Source organism: Anabrus simplex, chromosome 1 (assembly GCF_040414725.1).
Source record: "Anabrus simplex isolate iqAnaSimp1 chromosome 1, ASM4041472v1, whole genome shotgun sequence".
In the NCBI taxonomy this organism is placed as follows: Eukaryota; Metazoa; Arthropoda; class Insecta; order Orthoptera; family Tettigoniidae; genus Anabrus; species Anabrus simplex.
In genome coordinates this window covers 1,098,914,658-1,098,934,925 of record NC_090265.1, presented here as the reverse complement: position 1 = coordinate 1,098,934,925, position 20,268 = coordinate 1,098,914,658, and the positions used below count along the sequence as shown (strand labels likewise).

The following is a 20,268-nucleotide window of genomic DNA, read 5'->3' as shown; positions in this document are numbered from 1 at the left end:
CAGTGGGCTTGGCAGACTGATACGTAATAGCAACGGCTGGCTTGGTGAGGAAAGCAACGGAAAACTACCTCACTCCTCATTTCCCTAGTACGCCTCTTCAGTGACGCCTAGGCTATTTATGACAGCTGTTGGCGGAGCTGCAGAGGATCAAACCAGCCTTCGGGCTGAATACCCAACATACAATAAAAAGTACAGTACCGAAAAAAAAAAAAAGATGATGATGTTTGGTAACATTTACAGAGAAAGGTAATATTTTGTAAACAGTCCATTACATAGTTATGTATTTTACTATTTGTTTTGTGGATGTGGGCCAAATGAACAGAAGTTTCACCGATATAAATGCCTGTACCTGGGTTTGAACCAGGATCTCTTGATTCATGTAGATGCTGATATAAATACACACGATTTCTGTGCTCTAGCAACAAAGTGTGAACAAAAGAATTCGTGAAGAAGGCAATGTATATGTAAAACAACACCAGAAAATGATATTACAGGGGAAAAACTGTAGTTAATGTGAACATTCCTAGATGTTCCCTTGGAATGACTGCTTGGCTGTCCAGCATCTGACTGATGCATGTTTGCCATATCTTTTCAAACACCAACAGTCGACAATCACTGGTACATCCCACCTCCCTTGATATCTTCTTTCTGCCTCCTTGATGTCTTAATGAAACCTCTCTCCCATCCCTTCACTAACAGTCTCAAGATTTTCCGGAAAGTGATTGAGACGGGAATGAAGGAAGTGCAGTTTCAGGCACATACTACACCCCAACCCTTTCATGTGATCCAACAAGTTTTCACTACTGTTTGGAACTGTTCATCATTTACATTTCCTAGGAATTTCATCATGACATCCCTCATTGAAATCCATGTAGCAAGTTCCATGGCATTCATCACCTGTCCAAAATTTCAGTCTTTCAAAAGCTTTCTAATTCAGGGCCCATCAGAAATGCCTTCCTTGACCTTTGCATCTGACAAATGTTGAAACTTGCTTGCAATGTACTGAAAACACAGGCTCCTTTTGTCTAAGGTCTTAACAGCCTGCTTCATGATCCCCCAGTTTGATGTGTAGCAGTGGCAGAATGTTTTGTGGGTCAACTAAGGCAGCATTTGTAACATTTTTTACATCCGGTGTCAACACTTGTCTCTTGGACCAGGTAGATGTAGACCAGTGTTTGTCCCTGGCTCTGCTGTCTCATTCAAATAAATGACAAGGAAATTTAGTATAACCTGCTTACTGTCCTAACAGAATACCACACACCTTGAAGTTACTACACACATCCCACCTGTGCTTATGATATTTAATTTTGTCCAAAACAGTTTGCACTGTGATGTAATTTTCTGAAATGGAAACATGCCACAGGTGTCGAAGCTAGAATGTTTCTGTTATGAAGAGTGCAGCCTTTAAGCTCCTTTTAGAGGAATCCACAAGCAGTCTCCAATCTTCCGGCTTGTCATCACTCTCCAGCTGTTCTATCAGTCCTGGAAAGTCACAGCAGTTCACTTTTTGCCCAAGTGAGACTAAGGTCTTGTATCAGATTACTAAACACCGGCTGGTTAAACAATTGTGAGCTTACTGCTTTTGTGGCTGCTGAAAAATCCATACCACCAATTTGCACATCATCAGAATTTAAGGAAGCTTCCGAGTTAGGTAATCTGGTAGGAGGTGAAGGTACTGGAATTTATGGTCGATGAGGAACAGATCTCATGGCAGACTTTAAATTTGAGTATCCAAAACTGTCCTTAAAAAAAAAAAATCAAATCCTGCTACTTTACACAGGTGAAAGTAGCAGTCACTGGTATGATCCCGAGACTTGCGATAAACCTGTCCTGAACGGAAGGGCGTTAGGTTTCCCATGGCTGCACTGTCATAGCTTATCAAGGCAAGTTTTACAAATAACATGGAGGGCCCGTGCCTTGTCCGAGTCTCCTAATTTTACTTTAAAATATGCACAATATAAATGCTTCATCAATGCAATTATTGGCCTACTCTGCCCTTTCCTTATATAACACCTACATGTAACAGAATGGGTCTGGCTTATTCACACATCTTGTTCTAATTTCAGACACACTCACCATTTTCACAACACAACACAAACAACATGTCAGACTTCCACCAAACTAATGATCCAACTGTGTGCCACCGGACCAGATTGTAACTCTGCATTTTAGGTTGTAACAATTCTAAAATTAGACTTTATATCTGACAAGTTCAATGGAGGGGACAAATCGGACGAACACGCACAACAATAACAAAGCAAATTGCAGCCACACTAACAGCTGATTTCCTATTATTGCAGACAGTAAATGGCGAATAACACAAAAATTAGATATGATTTTAAAAAAAAAACTATTAATTACCTTTAGTGAAAATCACTTATCAGATGCTTTGCACAAAAATCATACTGGGTAGTGTTATTGTTGGTCCATGATTTGCATTTCATTACTAATTTACCGGCAGAAATAGATTTTACGTTTCTTTACCTCACACAGAGTGATTCACTTCATTTGCTGAGTAATGTAACTTTCATGTAACCATAAGGGCTGGATAACAAGTAAAAATAGCTATTATTTTGTGTCAACTCATGATCTTAGAACATTGATTAATACCGGTTTTGGGAGATCCCTTTTTATATTGAAAATTTGAACCTTCATGGTGAACCAGATTAACCCAACCTCTGCATGTCATACAAGATCCTTTTTCAAACAAGATCCACTGACTTATCGTGGATATAGTCAATAATTGTAAAATGTGTAACTGTAATAATGACTTTTCTTTGCAGCACACTTGTCAATGCAAGCCTTGGCATGAATCATGTTCCAATTCTTAAGTTCCACATGGTATATACAACACATCTGAATTTAAGTTATGATTTCAGGAGTTTATATCTTCACATGTAAGTTGTGTATCACCAGAACCTTTCAATAAGGTTACCATGCCTATGTTTTATCCGGAGGCCTCACGTTCGATTGTTGGCCTGTCCAAAGATTTTAATCCTGGACTGAGGGCAGGAACAGGGTTCACTCAGCCATGAGACCAACTGAAGAACTGTCTGATGTGAGAAGCAGAGGACCCACTCATGATAGCCAAGCAATATGGCCGAGGATGTCATCATGCTGTCCACGTGGCACTCCCATATCTGCAGGCTATTCGACTGGGCAACAGTTATCTTAGCAGATCAAAGCCTTAACGGGCTGTGTGTGCAAGCTTGTTTGTTATAAACAATTTTAGGAAAATAAATATTCTCTGATATACCTGGTCTTGGGTTCTTGTTGAAAATTGTATGCTATTTTCTATGGATAATAACTGAGTCTAGATTACCTGAACAACAAGCTCTGTCTTTAGGACAGTGCAGGGTAGTGTCTCAGAAACGAAAGGACAATATATAACAAAACAAAATCAGTATGTGATCCAGAGATAAGCTCCGAATCCACAAGTTCAACAGACCCTTTTCTGACAAATAAGCAGATTCTGAATTGTCATCTTACCAGCAAGTTGCTACTCACCGTAACATTTGGGTTTAGTGGCTACTCCACTTCTTCAACTGTAATAATTTAAAATACATGATTTTCACTTATAGCTTGAATATTTACATTAACACATTCGCTCCCATATCCGACCATGGTCAGAATAAGTTTCACATTTGTAAAATACCATATTCGACCTTAGCTGGATTTAAATTCATGACGTTTTATGTTCAAATGTATGCTAGATACCGTAACACAGTATATCAGTTTGCCGGTAGACAGCGGGAAGATGAGCATTTTGCTACAGCTTGGGGTAATTTCCCCGCATTGTGGGAAGTGATTTAAGTAAACATCTGCCAGTTCAGAGGTCGTTGAAGTGTGCAGTTGGAATTCAAGTGGCAATGGGTGATATAATGAATAGTCTTGGCAAGTAAAATATTGTACTTGAACATCTTGTGAAGGTATGAACAAATTGTCAGATTTTTAGGGTTTATAGTATAGAAATTAAAGTTAAATCCGTGTTTTACATGTTACTCAGTGAATCATAGGCGCATCTGGGCTGCACGATTAAATACCCACAGAGGGAGTTGGGAGTGAATGTGTTAAAAGAAGGAACCAAACTCTTTCTAGCCATAAAATGCTAACTGGGAATGGCCTTTTTTCCATAAGCTTTCCACAAGTCAGATTTATTGAAACAACAAGAAATTTGTATGAAGACTCCGTGATACAGCCTACCAGGAACAAATCTTAAAACTGATATCAATAATAACAACAACTGATAAACAATATTGATATTAGAATAGAGAGGACAACAACCCTACATGTTAGGGATGGATCATGATAAAAAAACTTTGTAGACAGGATGAATAAAAGAAAGTATTAGATTAGCAACATGTTTATGCATTAAATCACATACATCAGAATTAGTATTCTTATAATAATGTGGCAGGTTCTAAAAATGGTTGTTTCAACACATTATTAAATGTATATATGCTGTCCCACATTTGTTGTTCTTGTATCCAGTCATTACTCAAAGGCAGAAAATATAAAAACAAGTAATAGATGGTGATTTGAACAAACTTATCTGTTACAATGTCCTACAGCAGCTTGGTTCGTGCAGTAATTGATAAAACTTATTTCCTATCATAACCTCAACTCAAGAACAGAGAGGATATGACTCCACCAGAAAATAAATTCAAATTAATAATGTAAATTATCTAACTAACATTGACATAATATACATTCCAATATAAAAATTCACCAGGATTATCATTTTTCAAATTAGCTGCTTCTCTGAAGGTATGGCCTTGCAGTAACATCCAGAAGATGAAACTGTCAATAAAATTGATATGTGAAACAATTTCTTTTGTGATTTATAGAATTATAAATAAAAGTCAACTCAATCTAGTTACTTTTCTTTTGCTTGGCTCTAAACACACAATCAAAGACAACTTCAATTTTATACCACTATGTTGTAAATGCATATCTAGAGTCATGGTACAAAAGAACAGAGATTACCAATAGTAAGATATAAGGAAAAATCAATTCAAAGTACCTTACAATTCATGAGATTGCTAATAGGCCTAGTTATATTTTTACTGGGCTGACAATAATTTAAAGGTAAATCTTTACCAAATTCTCACCAGTGGAGGCACCACTGTTTGATGTTTATTTTTCGCTTGGGACGTACTATGTTCCCTGTGACTGCTACCAAACTGAGAGGGAGGGGCATTGGGCCTGTTTAATTGATTCGTTGCTATGTCAATAAATAACTTGATTGATTGATGCTTGTTGAAGGGGCCTAACATCTAGGTCATCGGCCCGTCAATAAATAAATTACTAGTTGCTATGATAAGTTATTCATTGCTATGGTGATCAATTTATTGTTAAATATGGATGCTGCATAAAGATAACCGATTTTACTGTTTTAAAGCATAACTTTGAATATTGACGTGTTACCTTAACACACTGACGAACGGCCCCGGAGATCTCCATAGTACTGCGGCCAGTGGTTGACAACGGGCCCCGGAGATCTCTGTTTTCACGCACGGGTATCGTTTGAATCTTCTTGTGCTATCTGTTGGCTATAATTTTAACTACATTTAATCACGTCATGGAGTAGAGGGATCGTACATTTTAATGTTGATGTATTTTTTTATTGTACAATCGTTGTAGCCATGGAAACTTCGTATATACATGGGTGTTCTTATGCACCGAGAATCATTGTACAAGATTTCAACATTTATATGCAGATTCATTATCTGATGTGCCACACGGGTGATGAGCCCTGAGAATTCTCGTAGTTTCCAGCTGACAGTAGATGACGGGCTACGAGAATTCTCGCTTTTCGGCACCTTGTATTTTTTTTATTATTGATCAAATTGTGGGCGAGATCGAGTTCCAAACGGTGTAGTCTTGGAATATAAATTATTGCTGCACTCTTCTTTCTTTAAACCTTCATGAATTTAACAAAATAATGTCGGATATGTAGAGCTATTCCCTGGAGCACCCCTGCAGATGTCAACATGGCGCGGCATATTCAGTTGCTGACGGCTACAGATAATTGTGATTAATTATGTACAAACCGGTTATAATAGGTACCGAGAGACAGTGAATTAGATATTTCTAATGATTAATGGCTAACACTAATTGGGGAGTAGCCTTAAAAAAAAAAAAAAAAAAAAAAAAAAAAAAAAAAAAAATATCCTTGCATACTTGAAAACAATGAGTATACGAACGGCAAAAATACGGCATTCATACTACACTGTGCTTTGAAAAGTATCACAACGTACAGACTACGAAGCAACCTAGTGAGTTCATGTTCCAAGTTTGAGGTCGATGTCTTGAATACATTTCGATTTACAGTAGTTTGAGTGCAGCAGTGTAGTTTCTTTCTTGGAGGCTTGAACTATTCGGTCTACATGGGGTAGCAGACTCCGTAAAGCACCCGTCGTCAATGTGTTAATTATGGACTGATAACCAGGCAGAGAAAATGTGAAAAATGATGGCAAAGCATGAAATTGAGTATTAGGGGAGGGATCACCTCTCCTTTAATGTATGTACAATTTTGCTACATTGTTTTTCTATATACATTGCACTTTGTTTACGTGTCTGTATGAAATAATTTTTCTTCGGCATTTGTTTCCTCTTTATGGCCAGCCCTGGACATTTTATAAGACTTATTTGTGTTATATATATATATATATATATGTTAAGACTTTCTTTACGCATGTGTATGAAATAATTTTTCAACATTCGTTTCCCCTGGACCAATATTATTACCAATATAATTTATTAACAAACTATAGGAGAAACTGTTTATTTTAAAAAGTGACAGCAATGTAATCTATGTTACACACAGTGTTAAAATTTCTAATCAATACTTTCTCATGAAAAATGTTTCAAACGGTGACAACAGCAGCGCAGCACAATCTATGCTTTACAGTGCTCAGAATTTAAGTAGGAACACTCTCCCCAGATAACTTATTATAGCAATGTCAGTAATTTAAATTACCGGTACTCATATGCCTAGTATTTATTAAAAAATTATGGCCATCCCTGCACCGTTCAAAAAAGACAGCAGCACAATCAATGTTACACAGTGTTCAAATATCTAATTAAGTCATTCTCCTATGAAATTTCTTTCAATTATAACAATGACACCAGCAGGGTAATTTATGCTTTACAGTATTTAGATTCTTTTTTAAGAAAGAACACTTCATCTGTGCACGTATAATAATTCATACAATTATTTTTTTTTATTATTTCTCCCGTAAAAGTTATGAAAAAGGTGATAGCAGTGCAATCCATCCTTAACAGTGTCGAGAATTTTTATTACCAACACATACGCTTATCCTTTTCATTCTTTCTCCTGTCTAAAATGGTGATTAGTGTGTCGGACATACTGCCTGATTGCTTTAGGACTTCCTATTGTCCAACATTTGGTCATAACATCTCGCTGTGTTGAATTATAGTAATGAAATTACATTGGGCAAATGTTCAACCAATGGCAAAGCCCAATGGTGCTAGCCATAATTATGATGCTATTTATACTGGTGAGAGTATCGTAAAGATTTGCCAATTTTTACTGACAATGTTCTTGCATCTATTTTTCATTAGTTGTATCAGCTATAGTTAAGAATTGTCATATGTCAAATTGTTTCTGACATAGCATGTAGAATGGAATCATCCCTTTTCAAAAAATTTAAAAGGGTAGGTAGTGCAAATGACGAGAAATTTGAAAAATATTAGAAGCACACAAAAAGTCTGAATATTACTTTAAGGGCCATTTTCTCCAAATCGAGTTAAACCTGGTATAAATTAAAGCTGTTTAACTTTAGTACCTAGTTTAAACTTGCGTCCATTTTCTCCACCAATTTCTGACACTCGTTTAGTTTAAACGGGCGAGTAGTCGTTGGCGCTAACGTTGGCTGCACTGAAGGAATAGTCGAAAGCATGGTCGATTGGAATTGGCCAATCAGAGCCAAGTAATTCAATGACCGACATTTTTGTAATAATATCAGCTGTTTGTGGCGAATTAATGCTATCGTACGTAGTGAATAAAGAAAAAAATCGGAGGGATATTAGCTTTACTGATAAATAAATTGTTTACATTTTTGCAAAGTGTTGTGTCATATAATTTTACCTATTGCTGTCTACAATTTCTTGGAACGCACGTTTATTTCTTATTTTTCTCTGTCATGCTTTACCATAAACAAGTACCGTGGGCCTAATACGTGTTTTTTGATGTCTGTATTGTCTTACGGAACACACGGGAACGTTGAAATATTAAAATCCTGGTCTTTCAGCAATAGGCATATGGTATTCCTTTCCTCGGAAAATCAACATTTATGTGAATTTCAAGTAAACAAATTCCAAGCATGTTCGGGATCTATCTCCTATTAAAATCCATCGCCCTCGGCCTTGGATCCAGCAGACAGACCACTGAGGATGTATTATTTGGAGATGTATTACCGGTACTTGATTCCATATTCGTTTATAACATAACCAAGTTCGCGATATGTCGTACAGTATGCATAATACTCTTCTCCCTATAGCATTAATATTTCTATTGCTGGTATGCTGGCAATATTTACGATGAAACATTCTTAACTATAATTTATTCGATTACAAGTTTACTAGCAAGCATGAAACACTTTGTTTTTCTGATCCTATAAATATATAATCTAGCGATTAGAAATTGTATACCACCGCCTCTCCTACCGTGCCGGTCAACATTCTGATGGTAAAAATATTTTTGATAAACTGGATTCGAACCGTCTAGTCACGGATTCGGACGATGCTGACCTAACGCTTTAGCGACCACAGCCACCAGGCACCGCATGAAGAGCAGATGTATTACACGACTTATGTAGGAATATTTTTATGCTTCACATTACAGTATTCATACCACCAACAGTATTTTATAGTATATAATGTTATAAGGAGACTGCAATTTAAGGTCTGTGGTCCCCGTTGTTAATAAGAAAAATGCCTGCTGCATAATATCTTAAAGCAACCATAATCATTGCCTCTAGCGAAATAGCATTATTTCGTGCAGTTGACGTTTTAACTGAATCCTTCTTCGATACTAGACAATCCTTGCTGTTCGCTTATGAATTATAAATCCATCAAAAAAACTCTGTTACATCCGATTTTCCAAGATTGTAAATTTTTGTTGGAATGCGGCTTCTTAACCTCACTTGCACATCAAAATTATTTCCTATTTAACAAGAGACTTCAATAAATTCTCCCATTTTTCTAATGCTAATACTAGGTTATAATTTTAGTACGTTTTCTAGTAAAGTGCTGCAGTACTGGTAGTTAAAACTAACCCTTCTACTAGGAAAATCACAGATACGTTAATAAAATGTCAAGAAGGTTGAATATAAACAGCAGTTTAAACCAACAATATAAAAGGTTTAACTTTGAACCAAGTTTAAACTTGATAGAAAGTTTAAACCAATATGAGGAAAATGAATGTTAGTTTAAACTCAGACTTAAACCAGATTAAAATAAACCTAGTTTAAACTCATTTGGGGAAAATGGCCCTAAGACTGTGAACACACACAATTTTATTATGATTTTACAACAGCAAATTAAATTATAATTGAAGTACAACAGCTAGTCAACCTGAAATTAGTTTTTTATGGACAATATAATAAATATTATTTTGAGTTCTATACATTCACTTTCATTTTATTCATCACAATTATTGGTGGAAGAATTTGCAGGATCAAAATAAAACAATGTAAACAGTGTGAAGACAAAATGGCAGGAAACAAAATATTTATGTAACAATACAACATAGCATGCAAGCAACAAAAACAATATATTTGATCTCAAATGAACGGTACACCAAAGTCAAATGAACATGGTATGTACCTATTACATAAATGCTTCCATGACAATGCTTGTTTCAGAAACAAATTAACATCACCATCCACATACCTGAATTTCATTGTGACCTCTTTTGATTTTTTACATTTAGAGTAGACTTAAGTGTTGCCAAGGGGAAAAGAGAGCATAAAACAGTAATCAGTAGACCCATTAAAAACCCACCTTTTTCTAACAGGATGTGTGCTTTCTATTGACAAATTGTCAAATATTTGAAAAGTAGCCTTTTTGTTAAATGAACTGAAGACTTTCGATTCACTAAATTAATATTCCAGCCAAGAATGTCTGACAATATAAAATCTATAATTTCATACCAGTGATTATTACTATCAAAAATTTCACTATAAATTTAAAAAAAATTGTGAATGTGTTATAAAAATATTATGAAGCTACATATTTAACATCAATATTAAATGATATAACTAAAATGACAGTTTAATTAATTCAACTATCAACTGAATTCATATCACCACAGTATTCAGAAGAGTGCTTTTTGGAGCTTGACTCGCACTTAGTAGTGAAAGGGGAATGTATGAACAGAACACTGTTCCACCCCACAACTGGCCACTTCCTAGGGCTATACATTCAGTAATGCAAGTGATGGCAGAGCAGTGCATAGCAAGCTTCTGTGTGTGGCAAAAACTATCTAAAGATTGTGACTTATCATACATTTTTCTTCACAGAATTATGATATGTATTTATGTAATTACAAAGAATAGTAATAATTATTATTTAAGAGAGCAATTACTTTAAAAAATCAAGTGTGTTATAGTGCAGTAGCACAAGGGCTGGTCATCTCTGCTAAAAATTTAGGTATCACAGTTAAAATTAGATATTCTTTGATTATAACAGAATAAAAGTACTAAAAATATATAGCATTACCAACCCTTAAAAGCTAGCAATTCTAATGTTAACCTGTGTTCCTTCAGGAGAGCTTATACAGAAAAATACATAACTTTGATTGCACGCAATGACAAACTTACAACCATAGAAGATTTAGCATTAAAGAGACAACTTTCAGAGACCTCATTTAACATTTTTAATGATGCCTTAATGAGATTTTAATGATGCTTAATTAACAGCAAAGAGTAAGATTAGATGATGAACATCTAATACCTGGTCAACTAAATGTTTTAAGAGATGTTCCAACAAGGGGGAAAAAAAAAACACCCATTATTTGCAGGAGGGAGGGAGAGGGGGAGGAGCAATATTTGATTTCAAAAACTTTTGAGAGAGAAGTTCCTAAACAACTACCACATGGCTGACAGCTTTTTGAAGAAATATAAACAGAAAAGGAGAGACTGAATAATATACTTAATGTAATTCAAAACATGTGTCAAGAAAATACATAATGTACAATAACAGAGTTAATGAATTGCTTTAATCATGATAGCTTTAATTCACCCAAAGTTGCACAACTGAAAATTTAATGCACAATTTTCATCAGTTTTATATCTAACAAAGATATATTTGTATTTTATTAACCCTCCATTGGTCGCGCCATATTCAGAAGGTGCCACCACTAGTTTTTCGTGCCCTACTTCACAGCGCATGTGTCTGGTGAACCTGCACCCACAGTATCTTCATAGCTCCCAGTGTTTTACAATACAGTTGAGAAGTTGTCATTATTGATAATATTAGTGTTGGGATACTGAACGTTGGCGCCTACTGGATGCCACACGACCTAAACCTTCCGTGTTTTTAGTTTGGCCGGTAACCGTCAGTTTTATTACATACTATCCACCATCAGTTTTTCGATTGAAACAATCCTAGTGACTTGAAATTAATGCACAGTTTACTTACTGATGATAATTTTGACGAAGAACAACAGCATGAAGAGGACAGTGATACTGACGCTGAAGATCTTCCGGCTGAGAGCAGAGAAGACAACTTCGATACCGAGGAAAGTGGAGCGGAAGATGAACCACTTCTCAGGAACATCCTGTTTTATGCAGGGAAGTATGAAAACACAAAATGGGGTAAGCACCCTGAATCTAATCGTAGGAAGAAAACACCCCCACATAATTTGCTCACCAAACTGCCAGGAGTTATTGGTGATGCACGTCACGTAAAACATGAAGGTGAGTGTTGGAAATTGTTTATAACTGACGAAATGTTACATAATGTCGTTCCATATACAAATCAGTATATACAGCACGTAAAAGGACATTTTCAAAGGGAAAGAGATGCGAAAGTGACTGATATTATTGAAATAAAGGCATTCTTACGACTTTTATATTTGGCTGGTATTTTACATGCAAACAAAATAATGCCGGAGGACTTGTGGGGCAAGGACGGCAATGGAGTGGAGAAATTTTGTCTTGTTATGAATTTAAGGCGTTTTAAATTTTTGCTTTGTTGTTTTTCGTTTTGACGACAGGGTTACAAGAGAGGAGCGTAAATAGTTAGACAACTTGACAGCTAAAAAAAAAACCAGACATCTGATCTGTTTTTTGACATGCTCTATTGGTGGAAAAATATATAATTCCCTTCTTGGGAACTTAGAATTTCCAACTTGGCAGCTATCTGGGAAGTATTTCAATCATTTGTTGACAACTGTAAGAACTATTCCCTCGAGGCGTTTGTAACAATAGATGGAAAGCTTGACGCCTTTCGTGGAAGATGCCGGTTTAAGCAGTATATCGCATCAAAACCAGCCAAATACGGGATAAAAATATACACCCTAGTGAATGCAAAATCTTTCTATTGTCATAATTTGGAAATTTACCCAGGGAAACATCCAGAGGGGCCGTTTCATATCAGTAATAAACCATCAGATGTTGTTAAGCAGTTGGCACAGCCTATCTATAATGCAAGTCGTAATAATATGGTGGATAATTGGTTCACAGACTTTGACTTGATAGTTAACTTGAAGAAGAAGCGATTATCTTATGTCGGCACAATTAGAAAGAATAAAAGATGTCTGCTAGCTGAGCTTACGAATGTGAAACAAAGGACAGTAAAGGCATCAATGTTTGGTTTCAATGAACATGCCACTTTAGTCTCCTATGTTCCTAAGAAAAACAGAATTGTCCTGCTCGTTTCCAGTCATCATTTAGATGATGACTTGATTGATGATGAAACTGGAGAAAATGCCAAACCTATAATTATGACATGCTACAATGGGACAAAGGGTGGAGTAGATGTCGTGGATAAAACGTGTGGGAGTTACAACGTAGCCCGAAATACCACACGTTGGCCACTAGTTATTTTCTTTGCTATGTTGAATGTAGCTGGCATAAATGCTCAAGTAGTGGCTATTGGGAACGGAATGAATGTCAGTAGGATGAGACTGTTTCTGAGAACACTATCTGAGCAGTTGGTGTCAGAAGAGATTAGGTGAAGGAGCATGAATCCAACAGGTCTCCATTCTACACTGTGTTTCCAACTTGAAAATTACCGACCTGCAGAGCAAGACAAAGAAGCAATAGCCACTGGAACTACCCTTCCTCCACTTGCTGAAAAGAAACAATGTGATACTTGCAAGCTCGTTAAACCAAAGAGGATCACTAGAATGACAAGGCACAGCTGCAGGAAGTGTAAGAAACATTTCTGTCTGGAACACGGAAGAATTATTTGTCGTCATGAATGCTTCCAAAATCTGGACTTGGGAAAATAAAGGAAAGATGAACAGTTCATTCTATATTTTTTCTTTAGTTCTGTACTACACTCCATACTTTGCTGTTTTTACGTTGTTATTTCCTACTTCACATTCTGTGAACAAGGTTATGGGTATATCATGCTAATAGTTCTTATTGTTGCGTATATTACTGTGTGTGAAATAAATACTACCTAAGAGATATGACACAGCATTTTTTGTAATACTGTATTTGAAACGAGATAAAACAACCTGCAGAGCTTTATTGTTGCTGTTAACAATGGAAATAAGAGTAAAAGGAATGTCAACATTATTTAACTCAATTATATCCAAACATGTCTACAGGAAATGTATTTTTAAAACTAATATCACAATGGCACCTTCTAGATGCTGCGCGACTTATCGTGTCGAAATTAGAGCGCGACCGACGGAGGCTAAATATATTTTGACATTTTAAGCAGAATATGCAAGAGTATTAGTTTGAACATCATGATGCAAGCAATAATGGTGGCTATTGTGAACATCAGGCTAGACTGATTTCAGTGTTCTTTCTGATTCCATTAGATAAGAGGGAAAAAGAGAATGGATGGAGGAGGAAACTGGTTCTTATATTTCTAGTACAATTCTCATGGCAATATGATCAAAATATGAATCCAGTCTGGCATCTATTTACTGAGTCAACAAGAAGTTGACTAAATGTATAAATGTAACACCTTGGAAACATTTATTTATAACTACCAGAACTAACTAAAACACACAATACATTTCTCTTGGAGAAATTATTTTCTTCTTTTATTTCTTTACTTGGCTATCCAAAATTTGCATCCTGCCTACAATCATTCTCACAGTATTTATACTGAACAATGCAATCATCTAATGATTCAGAACCAAGAGTATTAAACTGTTCACTGTTTAGTAAGAACTTCAATGCTCAATATTCACAGTGAATTCAAAGTAGGCATAAATTAAAAAAAAGCTTCCAACAGTAAAAAGCCACCAAGGACACTAACATCTATAGTATTTGGCAATGACTTTTATATTGAGAACACTATCTACTGGTTTAAAAAGGAAAAATTCCAAATTTCAAAAACCATGAAAATTCAATTAATCTTTTGACTGATGTTTGTTACAGCTCATAACACACACAATATGTTTTGGGTTCATCCTCCACTTGGTATAAACCCAAAAGATATCATTTCTTTACCTACTGACTGTTTGGTTACTATATGTCAACATTTATGCATACATTTCCACTCTCTGATAATAAAATAGCTGTCTGCATACATTTTGGAAATCCTTTAATTTGTCCAGATTTTTCATAATGAAGTCTTCTTTATTTTTGTTTTGCATGTATGAGGGCAATAGTGAGCATTATTTTTGTTTTAAGTGTCGGTTACTTCATGCGACTGGCGATTACAGATCGATGGAAATAACAATCCAACTGTAACCTTGATGGCTCAATGTTCTCAGTTTCAAGATGTAAAGTGATGTCACCAGTAAGAAGAAATATTGTTTGTTTTTCGGGGAAATTGTTCAGAAATGTATAATGGAGTGAGGTGTCCAAATTGATGACACAATTGTTTTGATCAATTTTCCAATTTTATGAAATCTGTCACTTCATATGATAGGAAGCAGAATCAAGCCATGCAGAGATTTTTTTACAATACCAGGCTGCAATGCCAATGTTAAAAGGCTCTTTTCTCTAATACAAGCACAGTACACCAAGGAAAGAAATAGGCATACCATAGATTCGGTGGAAGGACTTGTTTTAGTGAAATTTAATTTAACATTATATATGTTAATGTTTGTTTGACTATTTGTATAGTAACAAGGAATTGTTAAATTGCTGTAAAGTGATGTAACAACAGAGTTGGGACTTTTTATTTGTTTTGTTACGAAGGAAGCTTTTTCTCCCCACCCCCCCCTCTCTCTCTCCAGTGACTTGTTGGCATTTACAGATTTCAGAATGTGATAACCCTGACTGTCTCTACCAAAATGTACAATGGAATTCAAATGTTAACCTAGATGTTTCAAATGTTAACCTAGATGTTTTACTAGCATAATCAGGGCAATATTTCCTCAAAATCAGAGTTAGAAATACAAATTCTCTGATTATGTTAATATTTTCCACATTGAGAGCCAAATCATCTTAAGATCACCTCCTTTTTACAGTAATTTCCAAAAACTGTGCTATTTCAACACAAACTCTTAGTCACGACCACTGCAGAACAAAACAAAAAGGAATTTACGTGTAGTTTTGCATTATTTGTAAAAGAGATAGCTTATACTTAGCAATTCAATCTTCACCCATAGTGTACAGCATAATTTGAACTCTAAAATTTGAGTTTAAATATAATGATAAAAATACTGTACAACAATCTTTTTATTGGTGGAAAATTAATAAAGGGAAATGTTGTATATGAAATATGGTAGAAGGAATGTTAACCATTTTGATCATATAATGAGGTACACCAATTTCTTCTGCAACACATACAAGGTTGGAAATAATAATTTAGAATTTGAAAAATTATTACATCCTACCATTAAGTAATCGAAAGGAACAAACAAGTGACAAGTCATATGTATAGAAAGATAAGAACGTAAACAGGATACAAGAATATATTCTATTATGTTTTTCTCTACATGATCTGACAGTTTACTATTAAGTTTGATAAATTATCATCATCTATGTTAGCTCTCCGATCCAAGTTGGCAACCCTGAAGCCTACTCAATTATGTCTGGTTTTATACTGGAGGTTCATCATGTTACAATTTAATATCTCCAAACTTCTGCCCAACTTGTCATGCATCTGTATCCAGTGAAATGTATCAGACAGGGCAATGGTAAAACACATCAGATTTGAACTACTAATTGAACATACATTGAAAACAGTGATTCAACCAAGATTTCACAATTTACTCAAATATTCAACATAAGAATGCCAGAGATGGGTATAATATTTAACCCAGTTCTTTGATCTTAGTTCTTGATAAACCAAAATTTTATGAGAACAACATTAAAGGTCGCTATAAAATACCCACTTACATTTGAAAAAGTTAATATGCCAAACTATAAAGACTACAGCAAGGATGCTACTATCCCTGCTTTGTGATTTGGTCTTATTCAAACACCTGAGAAGGGAAGGAGACAATCCAAATGAAAAACCAGTCTTGGCAAGGTATATCAAGTTATATTCATTAATAGTGAAATATTTTTTGCTGTCAAAATAGCCATCTGACAGGTCACAATAAATACAGAATCTTCACACTCACTAGGTAAGTAAGAAATAATATTTTAACTTCTGTAACCTAAATAGTGCAAAATTTAAATCTTTATTCTGATAAAATAATTCACTAAATTACAGTCATTTGCATTACATTCCCAATCATTTGAATGAATATTTGATATGCATGTTGTTATCACTTAATCAGATGGAAAAAAAAAATTGATTTCTATTAGTATAAGATATCTGCTTAATAAACCCAGTATTTCCCCAATAGCAACCAACTGTCTAGATAAATTAAATGACCAAAGTGTATCTTTCATATGCAAGAAAGCAAATTGGCACTCATAATATTAAAACGTTAGCTCACAATTATTCTGAAGAAAACAAGTTTTTCAACTGCAAAGCTACAGATTTTCATATAATAATATAATGGCACTTCCATCCTACTACTGCACATGGTTACTGTGTCCAGGCCATGGAGTTACAATGAAATGAAGATTTCAAACAATAAAAAAGTAACAAGATGGAGCATAACTGCTAAATCAGTGATTTATGAACATAAACAAGTATTTGCCAGTTCACTCGCTTATCTCTTAAAACAATGGAGGAGCCATTTTCTTACGTTCCATCAATGAGTAATCAATGCACAAAATACACCAACTAATTTAATTTTCATTGATACACTTATAATTCATTCTTACAAAGATTCAGTCACAGATATATTCCATCCTTATCTTATTGGTGAAGTATCAGTAATTTTTAAACATCAGGCACCCATTTTTTGTAACACAAGCCTTTTGATTAAGTGATACATGTCGTTGGTTAAGGAAAGTTGTCAGAACCCACCAAGAAATTTCTAATCAAGTCAGGAATGGCTTTTATCAGTCTCACGACCTGAAAAGATTTGTTACAATTACAGCTTCTAATTATAATAAAAACTTGCAAGTTTCTCTAGATGAGGACTGATATTCATGGAATTGTACTTAACCCATTATAGGTTATAGGCAGATAATATAATATTCTTTCAAATTAATAACAATCTTGGATCTAGGCTGTCATAATCAGATTTGTACATGATCCTTACGAGGATTGTTCGTTGTCATTTTTCTTGAAGATTGAACCATGTCTTGCTGAATACATAAGATGGAACTGATCAGAAATAAACACATAATATAATGACTTTTATGGACTAAAAGGCAATATGAATGTTACCTATAAAAGGCCAATGGTCTGCAATCACAACATGCTTAACTTGTACTACACAGCATAAGGCATCTTTAATGTGCAAAAACATTCTGACATCAAAAATACAATAAGACTGCAGTATGAAGTATCACAGTGAAATACAATAAATGCAAGATCTGTGTAAGTCAGGGACACTGCCCTCTGCAGACAAAGAACAGAACTGATTAAATTAAAAAATCTTTAAAATGGGTCAATCATGACCAAGCAAATGCCTATAACCTTGATGCTGAGCTGATGAAGTCATGATACAAAAATAAACATATGTAACTGCAGAGCTGGGTTGTTTTCTTACAGTAAAGGCTTCCAAGCTTAACCTTAGCATCTGCAGGACAAATGAACAGCTATATCAAAATTAAAATACTGGATCAAAATATGAAGAAAGATAAGCAGTGACTTACTCTTATTATGTGAGGCCCGTGACCATCCATTAGAACAGATGTTCAGTTCTAAAAACTAAAATTACTGGCAGCATGAAAAGTGTTAAGTATCCATCACTTGGTTCAGACAAATTAACACATTCAATTTGTTAGTTGGCAGAATGCCAGGCAGCTGTTGCCATGTTCTATTGGCTTTGTGCGCATTCGTACTGCTCTATTATTGTTTGTTCTGACGAGGGATCGCAATGCGCTTGAAGGGATGGTTCCACCAATACATAGAGATTTCCTCTTTCTAAGACATTTTCAAGGTAAAAGTTAAAGCCCTTTAGCTGCCTTCTCCTCTGGTCTACAAATGTCTAAAAACACATTAATAGCTAAGACACATTTCTAGTGATTACTACCTCATTCATCAGTCCTCCTCTTATTCCATATCCCTGCCAAAAGAAGTTTTCACTACAGTGCCTGTTGGAGTGGCAATCATTTATCATATAAATGAGAGTCACTACTTTGGACAGAGATGTTTGCTAGGCAGGCACATCACAGGCAGGGCTTAGTGAAAGTAATATGATAAAAGAAAAAATACAGCAAATATCCCATTACATATGATACATATGGATGGTACTACTAGAACTAGTTTGAAATGTTACCCCGGTAACAACAGTACCTGTTGTTCTTGTGTAGTGTTGTAGCTTTCTAGCCTCCAGGGTCCTCATCAGGGCTAGACATTACTTTTTTTTTTTTTAATGTATCCACTCATTAGACTTTTACACGGATTTGTTTTGAATGCCTCACATCTTCAGCATAGCATTTGGAAGGTTGCAGAAATCAGCAGCAGCAGGTACTGCTGGACATCCTGTAAGAGTTCAAGTCCCACCTTTTGGTGCTGGCCCTTCCCTCAACTGCTTCTGTTGCTCCAGCAGCCGCTCCAGTGGAGAAGGGCCTGGTCCGGACCACAGGGACTGAAAAATACAACTGACACTTTACCAGATCCTTATTCTGGAAATAGCATTTTAGTTTTCCAGGCTATCACTTTTCTAGGAAAGATTTTGAAGGCTATATGTGGATTATATTTCCCTCACAAGAAAGAATAACTATAATTTCATTAGAAATAGGATTTAAAAACATGTTCTAACTAGCTTTAAGAAAATTAAACAACAGAGAAAAAGAAGAAAGCTATATTATGCAATTCCTAACACCAAGGAGAGCATTTAAATGACTACTTGAGAAATAAACTTTAAAAGTAAATACAGCTGACCATAAAAATCCAGTGTATCAAGTATGTTTTACATCAAGTATCAAATCGTAGAATGAGTTATTGGTTTAAATTACATTGGTTGAATTTCCCTAAACTGCAAGACAAGATAGAGACCAGCAAGCTGAAATGGTATGGACACATGATGAGAATGGAAGATCGAGTTCTAAAGTGAGTATTTACAGAGAAAATAATAGGAGGAAGACAACGGGGAAGGCCCAGAAAGAGGTGGATGGATATGTTGAAAGAGAGTACATAAAAGTGAGGAGTAAAAGTAGAAGATATATTGGACAAAGGAAGGGAAGGGAGTGGTGGAGAGATAGAAAACTGTGGAGGTCCTTGATTCACAACCCGACGCAGAAGACTGGAAACAGAATACTATGAAGAAAACTCGGGTTAGACAAGGCAGTAATCTTTCAGGTTTGTTGTTATTAGTATACATGGAACATTTACTGAAAGGTATTAAATATCAGGGAGGGATTCTATTGGGTGGAAATGTAGTAAGCAGTCTGGCCTATGCTGACAACTTGGTCTTCAAGGCAGGCTGTGCTGTGAGCCTTCAATCTAATATCTTGGAACTTGAAAAGAAGTGATATGAAAATCAGCATTTCCAAGACCAAAGTGATGTCAATAGGAAAGAAACATAAGAGGACTGAATGTCAAGGCAGGAATAAAAAATATGGAACAGATGGACCATTGCAAGTA

At 35.5% G+C, this 20,268-nt stretch overlaps 1 protein-coding gene across 3 annotated transcripts in view; it reads right to left on the bottom strand.

The window, feature by feature from the left end:
- LOC136858050 (nonsense-mediated mRNA decay factor SMG7) overlaps window positions 1–20,268 on the bottom strand; it is a 268,885-nt gene that overhangs the window by 13,066 nt on the left and 235,551 nt on the right. For 2 of the 3 annotated variants that reach the window (XM_067137287.2, XM_067137288.2), the window contains exon 17: window positions 4,092–19,270. In XM_067137287.2, the coding sequence (XP_066993388.1) occupies window positions 19,175–19,270 (96 nt within the window). In that variant the 3' untranslated portion in view covers window positions 4,092–19,174. Of the gene's footprint in view, window positions 1–4,091; window positions 19,271–20,268 lie in introns of those variants that run through there. The other variant, XR_010858592.2, reaches the window with a different exon arrangement.